At 49.5% G+C, this 10,166-nt stretch overlaps 3 protein-coding genes across 3 annotated transcripts in view; 1 reads left to right on the top strand and 2 right to left on the bottom strand.

Moving 5' to 3' along the window:
- Positions 1–636, top strand: part of LACBIDRAFT_335108 (uncharacterized protein) — a gene marked incomplete at both ends in the record, with an annotated part of 1,933 nt that extends 1,297 nt beyond the window's left edge. Inside the window, one exon of the mRNA XM_001889975.1 lies at positions 49–636. Within this exon, the coding sequence (XP_001890010.1) occupies positions 49–636 (588 nt within the window). The remainder of the gene's footprint in view (positions 1–48) is intronic.
- Positions 637–1,369: 733 nt separating this feature from the next.
- LACBIDRAFT_335107 (uncharacterized protein) lies at positions 1,370–3,225 on the bottom strand (the record flags this gene model as incomplete). The annotated part of the gene is made up of 3 exons (XM_001889960.1): positions 1,370–2,406; positions 2,556–3,073; positions 3,170–3,225. 3 exons carry the CDS (start codon positions 3,223–3,225, stop codon positions 1,370–1,372), a joined length of 1,611 nt encoding a protein of 536 aa, XP_001889995.1.
- Positions 3,226–8,821: 5,596 nt separating this feature from the next.
- On the bottom strand, positions 8,822–9,860 carry LACBIDRAFT_316668 (uncharacterized protein; the record flags this gene model as incomplete). The annotated part of the gene is made up of 6 exons (XM_001889959.1): positions 8,822–8,988; positions 9,081–9,105; positions 9,153–9,353; positions 9,413–9,571; positions 9,654–9,714; positions 9,768–9,860. The coding sequence occupies 4 exons, from the start codon at positions 9,858–9,860 to the stop codon at positions 9,223–9,225; spliced, it is 444 nt and encodes a 147-aa protein (XP_001889994.1). The 3' UTR covers positions 8,822–8,988; positions 9,081–9,105; positions 9,153–9,222.
- Positions 9,861–10,166: the final 306 nt, after the last annotated feature.

The following is a 10,166-nucleotide window of genomic DNA, read 5'->3' as shown; positions in this document are numbered from 1 at the left end:
GACAAAAGCATTCCCCCGTACGAGTGTGACGGNGTTTGATCAATTAAGGGTGGTGACGGAAATGACGAGAGGCTGCATGCATCATCCATTAAAGGTTCCCTAGGATATGACCGCATGCCAGCTGGTTTCCCCTCTCCCCCACATCTGTCTGGTTTTGGCATCGTTCGTCAGTTCGGCCACCCAAGCAAGAACCGAGTCTCAACCAATGTCAACCTCTACATACAAATTGACCAGCTGCTCCTCGAGGATCGTCTCCTAATCATCATACCAGGGCAATATTTCAAAGCCACCGCGAACACCCATTTGTCGACTGCTAGCACCCTCGCTTCTCGTGGGGATCCATTGAAGGAGTGTACTCGTCCACAGTTTGAGCTTGGCTATCGGGTCACCTATTCCAAGCCTGCCACCGAGAACACCTACAAATCGAGCCTCTTACCCCAAGGACATCTTACAAGAGTTAAGACAGGCACTTCTAGGACGACGGTAACGATGGTGATTTGGTCAGTCAAGGGTGATGGAATGAGAATGGAGGCTGCAAGCATCATCCCCCCTCTTCCGCCGAGATATCAGCCGTTGTTGTATCCCAGCCAGCTGTCCCTCTCTCCCTCACAGTCGTTCGGTTCTACGGTCAATTAAGTTCCCTCACCCGAAATCTTACAACGTAATGTAATCCAGACAATGGACCACAGCAAGTCCAAGTTTCCATTTAACCTGTCCCTTCGCTTATTCTATCAGGGCAAGACCGGTTGGTGTAATGAATAGCCACGCTCAAACCCTCATTTAGGCCCTCTCCCTTCCCGTTCCACCCATCCAATTCCACCGCGGTCTGCATCGCCCACTGGAACGAGGACACGGGCAGCAGAACCACTCATCACAAACGCCTTCTATTTATGTTGATGTTGCTCTCGGGATAAATAACAACATCGCTATGGTAGTGCTGGAAAAAGAGCATCTAATGACACACCATTGATCTTTCACAAAATAGTTTCGTTTTGTTGGGACGATTCTGGACACCGTGATTATAGAGAAACGGAACGTCTATACATTTTCCCTGGTGGGCAAAGGCTATCGGCGCTTAGGGCTCTTCATTGTTGTGTTGTTCTGCTAGACGTTGGCTTGGTAGAAGAGTTGCTCAAGACGTCGTTGATGGGCTGGGATTGTGTTGGTTTTAGCTAACTTAGTGACGTAGATATTTCTGGTGATAAATGTAATGTATTTCACACCATTTTGACATGTACAGAAAACGAATTGGAACCCCACCATCACAGTCGAATATGTGTGATCCCGAACCTCTCTACGTTCAACGCCTCCAACCGAGCCCAATCCTCCGTATGACACGCGTCAGCGAAAAACCCAATTGCCGCCGTCCTCAGTTGCATGATGGGGCGGCCTTCGGTCCTGGCCAACCACCTAGACTCAACCATATTCCATCCTGGGCAGAAATGCATCCCCACAGCTTGATGGTCGTGAGATTCGGACAGATAGTCTCCAATGGGGTGTCCTCGGCCAGCTGGTCATCTCCATGACACAGAACGTTTTCTGACGAGATAACTGATGGGGTATACGTCAACCGCCTAAGAACCTCATCCGTCATGCACAGATGCTTTTGGTGATATTCCGTGATAGACAACGGATCCAATGACTTCGATATCTGCGGATGTCCGAGGCACTCCGCTATCTCTTCTGCTGAGATATCCCACTCCTGAATGATGAATTGCTTGATGGTGCAACCTGAACGTAGGAGGAATGGAAGGAACTGGGATTGTGGCCACCGGCCAAGCTGTACAGGGGGGTTGGGTGAGGTTCCATGTAATTCGGAGAGTGACAGATCCTTCAAAGCCGGCAGAGTGACTTTGTCGATAAGCACTGCCAGGTTACCTGCAGTACGTAGATGTAGGCGTTCTAAAGTGTTGTGGACAAATGGACCGTCGTCGTCGTCGACGGGAAACATGGGAAGAAAGAGCGTCAGCTCCAGGGATTTGAGATGAGGACAGATCGCGAGGACACGAAGACCCTCGTTCATAGTGGCAATGGGGCCCTGCGAGAAGTGTGTGAGCTGCTTCCATGGAAAGGCAAGCATTTTGTATGATTTCTCGCTTAGCCAGGTAACGGAATGGAGCCGTGGTGCGGAGACCATCATGGATTTGATGCAGTCTAGATCTTCTTGTGCCCACCAGTAACCTTTGTCCAAGTATACCTCTTCAAGTAAAGGATACGTGGCATTCATGGGCAATGGCAAGGCAGTAACAACTTTACCAGGCGATGCATCGCTGTATCTCAGACGGACTCTCTGCCATCGAGAGTGATGGGGAATGAAGAGATCGAGCATGGACGCAACTGGTGATCCAGCGGGGTGCTCAGAGTTTGTATTGTCGTGTGGCATGGTGGGCGGAATCTGATCAACTCCTGCATGGCTGCTGTGAAAAGATGAATCTCTCTCTTCAATAGAGAAAGAAAGCGCGGAGGAGCCAGAGCGCTCAATCCACCTTTCAACGGTATGTTTGTCAGGGTAGAACTTCCCTTTCCGTATCTCGACCAGTAAGAAGGACGCATACCGAGTGCAATATTCTTCCAGGCAACACAAACGCCAGTCAGAACACTTGGAGAGACATGAGTTGGGGATTGGAGAAAATGCCTGTCGGAGGCCCAGAAGAGGAATATGATACGAATGATCTCTGGGGGAACCTTGTGTATGAGCGAGAGTTGGTCACGATGGAGATCCAACTGCTCTGAGATGTCTTCACATTGCTCCAAGAGCCGTCGCAGCTCTAGTTGGCCTTCCTCGATTTCAGGTTTGATTTCGTCGCAAGTTTCGCTGCGATTCCTGAACCTCGTGTTTGAGATCTGCCCCTCCGATCCACCTTGCAGCGATTGCAGATCGCATTCTACGTTAAACATTTGTTCGCCAATGTCATCAAGGAGAGCTTCACCTCTGTCGACAGTGCTGCTCAAGGCCGCCAACAGGGCGTCTGCTTCGTTTCGCTGCTTCATCATAGTTTTCAAGGCTTTCTGAGCAATTTCCTTCTCAGTCTCGAGTTCGACGATGATTTGCTTGTGGTTATAGCAATACTTTCTAGTCGTGAGGCAGTATAGAGCGCTTGAACGATGGGGTGACACTGGTCACGACCAATTGGTGACTCCCGTAATCAGTGGACTATCTGTTTCTGACAGGGAATAGTCCCACTTCCGCACCACTGAGGGGTATTGTGAGTCTGAGGAATACATTGTGCCTTTCTAACAACTTGAGTAACACCTTGAAAGGACTGAAGTCAAAACGTGAGAGAAATCATGCGCTTGGGGAGCAAAAAGAGCTGACCGTGAAGTTGGTTGATTACAGGCTGATGTTAATGAGCTCAAACAGGCGTCTGATATCCCCTTGTTTGCGGGCCGCCGATACAGGTGAGCAAGCAGGAGTATATAGGGTCATGCATGCGAGCATATTCCCAAAATCCCGAATGGAATCCAGCAGTTGCCCAATCAATGATCGCGGTCGCTTTCGAGCCAAAAAATATTCCTTGGGAAGAAGTGGGGGCAAAACACATTGACACGAATATATTGGCACAAAAATTGTTGATGGTCGACAAAGTCTGACACGCTGGAGAATGCTTGTGAGGCGCCCTCCGGGGTGACCAGGACTCGTTGCGATACGAGTCACCCGTTATCGACCCGACGACAATTGGCTTGAAACGCGACGTGACCGTTCGTGTTGTCACACAAGTCCCCCACATATTGCCCTCCACCGTAAGATATGCAGCCCTTAATCGCGGATAAGGGGAATCAACAAGAAATCGCATTTCTGAACCTGATGCTGAGACTAATCCAAAGTCAATGACGCTAGATTTGAGGTCTCATCGTCGAGGGTTCCTCGTCAAGCTTTTGTTCCCCAAGGCCAAAGGTGAACTTGAAGTGCCTGTTACCGTCCTCCATCAGAAACTCATGGAAGTCGAAACTCCTGTATGTATAACACCTCTGGCAGAGCCAACAGCTTAGACTGAGGTGAAAGTTCGGCCACCTTGAAGTTCAATTGAAGAAAAGACTTCTCCACGAACATTGACGGTAAACCTGCTGGGCTCAAGCTTGGGGGCCCACAACCAATCGTTTTGCTGCGATGCAGCTGTTCGGCGCTTTGGTCGACATGCTTCTAACCCATTCTCGCAGAGGTACAAAATGTATTGTGCGTTTTGACAGGGCGACTTCATTGAATCATTCCGGCGAATTCTGCTAAAAAGTATTAAAAAATGGGGATGTATTAATCAATACACGCACCCTGTGTTCGCTACTTTGCCTGTTCCCGTCCAAGCCAGGGTGAAATTCTTCATCAGGATAAAGATGCCAAGTCATGCCCTCCTCGTCCTGCTTCGCCTGAACCACGTACTCCATATACGCTCTAACCTGAGCAATTGAGTGCCAGTACTTCTTCTCGTGGAACGTCCAGGAATTCAGCAGCCGTCATCCCTGCTGGTGGGTGTCTCGTACCCCCAAACTTCCGGAAAATAAGGTTGTCTACACCGGGAAGAGAGTACTGGCAGTTTTTGAGCTCTGAGCACGCTCGTCGACTACCGCCCATTCATTGGGGTTGAACCTAAGCTGTTGAAATTTGACATTAATCGCACTCGTTGAGAGAATTTCTTAAAGAATGAAAAGCATACTGGGTTGGAATGAATAAAGCGGAAATTGCCTCTCAGTGGTAGGCAAACACAAGTGCGCCGGATCCAAGATACTCTCAATGCCTTGATCGGCGAGCACGCGCAACATCATTTTGCTGCAATTCCACATTCGCGGCGAAGAAGCCTATGGTGGTAGTGAATGGCAGGTGAACGCTGGGTGAACGTTCTGGACAACTCAGTCAACAAGCATACAGCAAACGCGCCACTCCTGGCTCATTCCTCCTTATCATCCACTCCTCGTCCAACATGGCCTTGAGTTGCACCACAAAACTTTGAGACAAATGTACGTCTCTTGAATTTTGAGCTTCTTTCTTACAATGTCAAATTGCTACCTTCAGAAGCGCGTGATGATCAAGTCCTGCTACACTCACAGGCCACTCTGGAAACACACACAAGTGTTCGTACACAACCGGTACGTCGGTGTAAACCAGAACTCGTTGAAGCAAACCCACCATAATCGCATGGCTTTGACCCTCCTTCGCACTCCCTCGCCCCTTCAGATCCTAATCCCGCCTTCCGAGTTTACATGGCCGACCTAGTGCCAGTCATAATATGGGAACAAATCAAAGCACGCTCGTCGAGATTTCAGTGAGGTTTCAACCGCCTCTGCTTCGACACCATGCAGCTGTTCGAGGAAGTCGTCTGCACGCAGTGATGCTGGTGTAGAGGGAGAGAGGACGCGACCTCTATTCTTCGAGCCAAAGCCGCACGGGGGCATAGCCCATCTTGGGCCAAATCACGCAGAGTGACGACCAGAGGCTGGAAATGGAGAATGCAAGGGTACGCCAGTACGAACAAACATGGCTGAGGGAGATGGCGCTCGTCCTGGCCCTTCCAATCCTCCAAAGTTTTCCTTCCGCCTCAATCCCCCATTCCACTTCGAATCCCGCGTCTTCCGCCTCATCTGCCTCTTCCCCCATTTCGAACTCTATCAACCCTTCATCCGGACCCTCATCCAAACCCTCATCCAAACTTCCCTGTACGCCTCGGACAAGATAAACTTTGCCTCGTCATTTCCGCGTGATCGCCACGCGAAGTCCTTCCTCTGTTAGAATCGACGTGCTCGATGCTGGGTGGGCGAACCGCGTGCCTGAGGATGTTGTGCTTGATTTCAGGTTTCCATGCCAGGGTTTCCGTGGGCCTAAATGACGTGAAAGGAAGTTGAGATCCAAAAAGGTTGGACTTGGGACTCAACCTCTACTCCACGCAATACGCATATAATCACTCGGAATTGGGTATCACCGTTTCATTGTGCTTCTCAAGCCCAATCTCGGATGGCAGATGCGAAGGAGAGGGAGGAATGTTGATGCGGACCATGTTCGTCCGTTGAACCGTTGCAGGAGTGTATCGTGCATGGTATGGGCGTTGTTCCCTCTTTGGACTCTTGGACGTCGACTTTATCTTCGAGGGCGCCACTCACTCCTGCTACCGTGGATTCACCTCCAACCCATGCACCTGTCGTGTTCGTCTTCGACCCCCATTTCGTCGAGGTCAACTTTGAATTTCAAAATATGGAAACCAGCATAGCAGACTACGCCCACAAAGCAGCCACCACCAGCTCCATCTACCTCTCTACCAGCTCTGAATATGACCTCTACGTCCCAGGCCTCGTCGGCGAAGGCCTCTTTCGCATCTTCTTAGCCTCGATAAGGAAGGCCCCTGGCTAGGCTCATAGCTCCTACTCTCAAACGCCATGGGCCTCCATGACTTTCGTGAAGATGTCGATCAGCAACGAGTATTTCTGCCGAGAGATTTTTGGGAAGGAGGAGTATGGGTTTCGAGAGATCAAGGACCATTATGAGCCTGCGGCTTTGTAGACAGCGACGTGGGTGCAGAGTGGGGTGGCTTCATGTGTGTGGAGATTTCGATCTTGCGCCCTTCACGGTGAGTTGTTTCTTGCGCTTCGCGACTTTTCTGAAGCTGACTGTTCTTGATGTTAAGGACATCGTGGCGTTCACCACCATCTGATTTCTTGACTACTGGGCGGGACATAGACTTCCCTCAAAAAAGTTGGCCCTCAGGTTCAAATGGCAAGTGCGAAAGTGGTGTCCTGTAAGATCTTACGGTTTTACATGAACTTCTTGATCTAATTATGAATCAAAAAGTGAAGTTGTGCGTCTCGCAGACATCGAGGCCGCCAGCAATGCACTCTTCGGTGTCATCTTCTCCAGAGTGACAATGGTTGTGGGGGCCAGATTCAAAACCGAGCACCCTTTCCTGTATTACAAGACACATTAGGAATAGTAGGTTTCTTCTCGAGCTTTTCACCTCATACGAAGCTGATCATTCTCGAGAGAGAATCGGTCCCCACTTCAACTCTCAAACTCTCTGATAGTCAGTCGCGATAAATGCTCACCACTGAAGGGATGTACAACTCGACGCCTATGATCGGCTCAGATTGCGGAATCGTCGTATGTAAGGGCCTACGCCTTTTTGAAGTGTTTCACCAAAATGACGTGTCAAATAAGAGGGGGCAAACTCGTGCATCTCAACGCTGTCATAGATTACAAGCAGGACATCCACGTTTCAAGTCGAGGTGGGTCTGTTATATCCGCTCTCACACTGTGTGTTTACCAGAATAACAGACTCAAGATTACGACGACGGTCACGACACTCAATGGTCGAGACAGTTCAACGTGCTGAGATGGTAAGCCCTCATCTACGGGAGGTCTTCATATCTGATTTATCGATCAGTTACCTTTCAGGCTGCGAGAAAAGCGCTCCTCACTGTTCAAGACCGTGACGGACTGGTCAGTGACCCACTTTGGGTTTCTCACCGCCAGTTTCAAATGCAGTGCCCAGAGCTACGTAGACGTGCGGTGCTGCCCAGCGCGGAACGGAAGAAGCTGGTCTGTGCGGTTAGGTGGGTCGAGTTTGATTTACGAACCATGTATACTCATCTTGGCTATTCTATTAGGGCAACGGGAAACATAAAATGGAACATCAATTTTGGTGCAACCTCCCCACCAGTTACAAAATATTCTGGTTGGTAGAACGTCTGGACCCCTACAAAACCTTCACATTTAGAACTTGAATTGGATTGAAGTCGGAATCGCAAGTGGTACGTTGTCTATGCCTGTGTCGCATTTCCATAAACCCTTCCTGCACAGATCGGCCCTACAATCGCTGTGTGATCACGTACAGCATTTTCCGCTTGCAAGGTCACAATCATTCTCGTTTGCAGGTGCACAGCATAAGAGCTCACTTACCGTAAATTCGAATGACATCTAACCTGCGACTTTCAAGATCCGCCGTAGAGAAAGTCCGCTTCCAAAGGGATGCCACGACGTGCTTCAAACCTGGGTAGCTCCCTGGGTTGCGACTTTCACTGAGCTGTTTTTCCTCGAGAAGTCGCTGTCATTTGCGCATTCCGCCATAGCTGAATCTGTGACCTTTGAGGAAGGTGCATGGAGGAAAGAGGCGCAGTCACACAAATCTACCAAAACGATCACCAGACGAGCACCCAGCGAACACCCACAGAACCAGCAACAATCTCCCACAAACCATTCCGAGCCTTGCAGTGTCCTTTACAGCTGCGAACAAGACGAGGAGAACAGGAAAAAATTACAACACTGGAGCCTGAGGACATCCATGACGAGGTCAACAACTGGAGAGACTCACAGGAGTCCAGTGTCCAGCCATCCCACGGCGACCCCCGCAATCTTCATGTTACAAGTCCGTCCTTCACGTTCAGGTTCTTGAGATATAGTTTGTTTACTTGGGTGTTTCCCACCAACCTTTCACCACCTTTCTGTATCAGTAAACAAGAATTCACGAATGTCCCTCAATGGAATAACATCATCGAATTCACCTCTGAGCCTTTTACTGGGGCTTTTCTCGCAATAGTTGCACAGAGCGGTCGATGAACTCATCAAATACCTCATCTACAGTCGATACTCGTCTTTCGACTACGATGTTCTATTCACTCGGTCGTAACACGAATCAGCGGACTGCTACCCTAAGGGCTCTTCAACTATGTCATCTGGCGCGTGCAGAAGGGAGACATTTTTGGTCGAGAGCTACATGAGGGAAACTCCGGAAAGGGCATTGTACAAGCTGAAGCAAGCAGCCCGCATTGAATGTGAGCTGCGTTACTGCCTTTCGTGTACATCCTCCATATCACCATCTCTTGGTCCTATACAAGTTCATTTCACTGGCTTCTTTTTGTTTGGATTATGGCATGTGTACATAGACAATAAAGTACACAGGGAATTGGATGATTAAGTCACGCTTTGCTGTCGTGCAGAACAAATCTTCCATTTTCGCTGGATATAATCTCAGTATTGATATCCGACACGCCAGCTTCTGAATGAGCCACGGTCTGGGGAAGGACAAGCTTTAGGAGCGGATCTTGAGAAGACGGGGAAACAAACTGTGGGCTAATACCTGACAATAGAGGTATAAGAGGGTTACTTTGCCGATGACCAGGACTCGGAACCTAGCGGTAAGGTTTAGTCAGAGTAGTCGGGGACTAAGCAGACTAACCGTTCGACCAACTTGAATAACTCATCCGTTGTGGGTTGTAGGTCGCCACTCGTCGGAGGTTCTGCCTTGGTTAAAGCATTCTAAGATCGATAGCACCTGCATTAGGCGGACGCTTTTGCGTTTGAGGAAGAAGTGCACACACCCCTGCGTATCGGCTAAACTTCAGGACGACATCGAACTTGTCAAATGATTTTGACCATTCTAGAGTAGAAAGTCCTGCATCAGCAAGACAGGAGCGATTGCAGCAGGGAGGCACTTGCCTTGTTTTCCGGAGAAGTGGGGGCCGACCTTGCTTAGCAGTTCATCGAGAGGTATCTTGCTCTTCGACGCAGCACGAAACAATCCGCGGAATCGGACTTGCAGATAGAGGGACTCTGAAGGCGAAAGTTGACTGCTTTGACTGGGTTTGTCGTCCAATGCTACACATGATCATCGGCTCACCAGGGGGATGACAACTCAAAGTTGTGAATCTTTGCATTCAGGAGACAAGGTGATTCCCGCTCGAACGATCCAATCGAAAGTTGGACCGATTTGAGGATGTGCTGGGATGAAACGCGGATTTCTAGTCAATGGGTGTCAGATATTTGACCTGGGGGCAAAAACCTGGGAGGTTACCTGTAATCTCAATGCTAGGGCTTCCCGTTGAGCTACCCCTCGCGGTAGACATGGTGGTTTTGGTGAAAGGGAGGTGCTTAGCGCTCGGAACATGCTTTGTCTGATAAGGCGCTCGGCGTCACTGTCAGAGGATGTGACGGTATCACCTGCGAGCGCTTGAGCAATAGCTGGTTGCTATTGAATCCGTTGAATGAAAAGCGAGGAATACGCGACATTGAACCCGTAAATGCCTCTGCCTTACATTCACAGCACAGAACAGAAGGTTAGTAGTGTCATCAGTTGTTCACGACCGTCCTCAAAAGGGGGGTTGAGGTGGGGATCGCCTCGAGAAGCGTCCGCGGAAAATAACAAAGGAGTAATTTGGGTATCCGAAGTGAGTACAGGGTGTGTCCTATGACT

Source organism: Laccaria bicolor, genomic scaffold, assembly GCF_000143565.1.
Source record: "Laccaria bicolor S238N-H82 LACBIscaffold_76 genomic scaffold, whole genome shotgun sequence".
In the NCBI taxonomy this organism is placed as follows: domain Eukaryota; kingdom Fungi; phylum Basidiomycota; class Agaricomycetes; order Agaricales; family Hydnangiaceae; genus Laccaria; species Laccaria bicolor.
The sequence above is the reverse complement of the archived record's forward strand: the minus strand, read 5'-3'. Positions and strand labels throughout refer to the sequence as shown.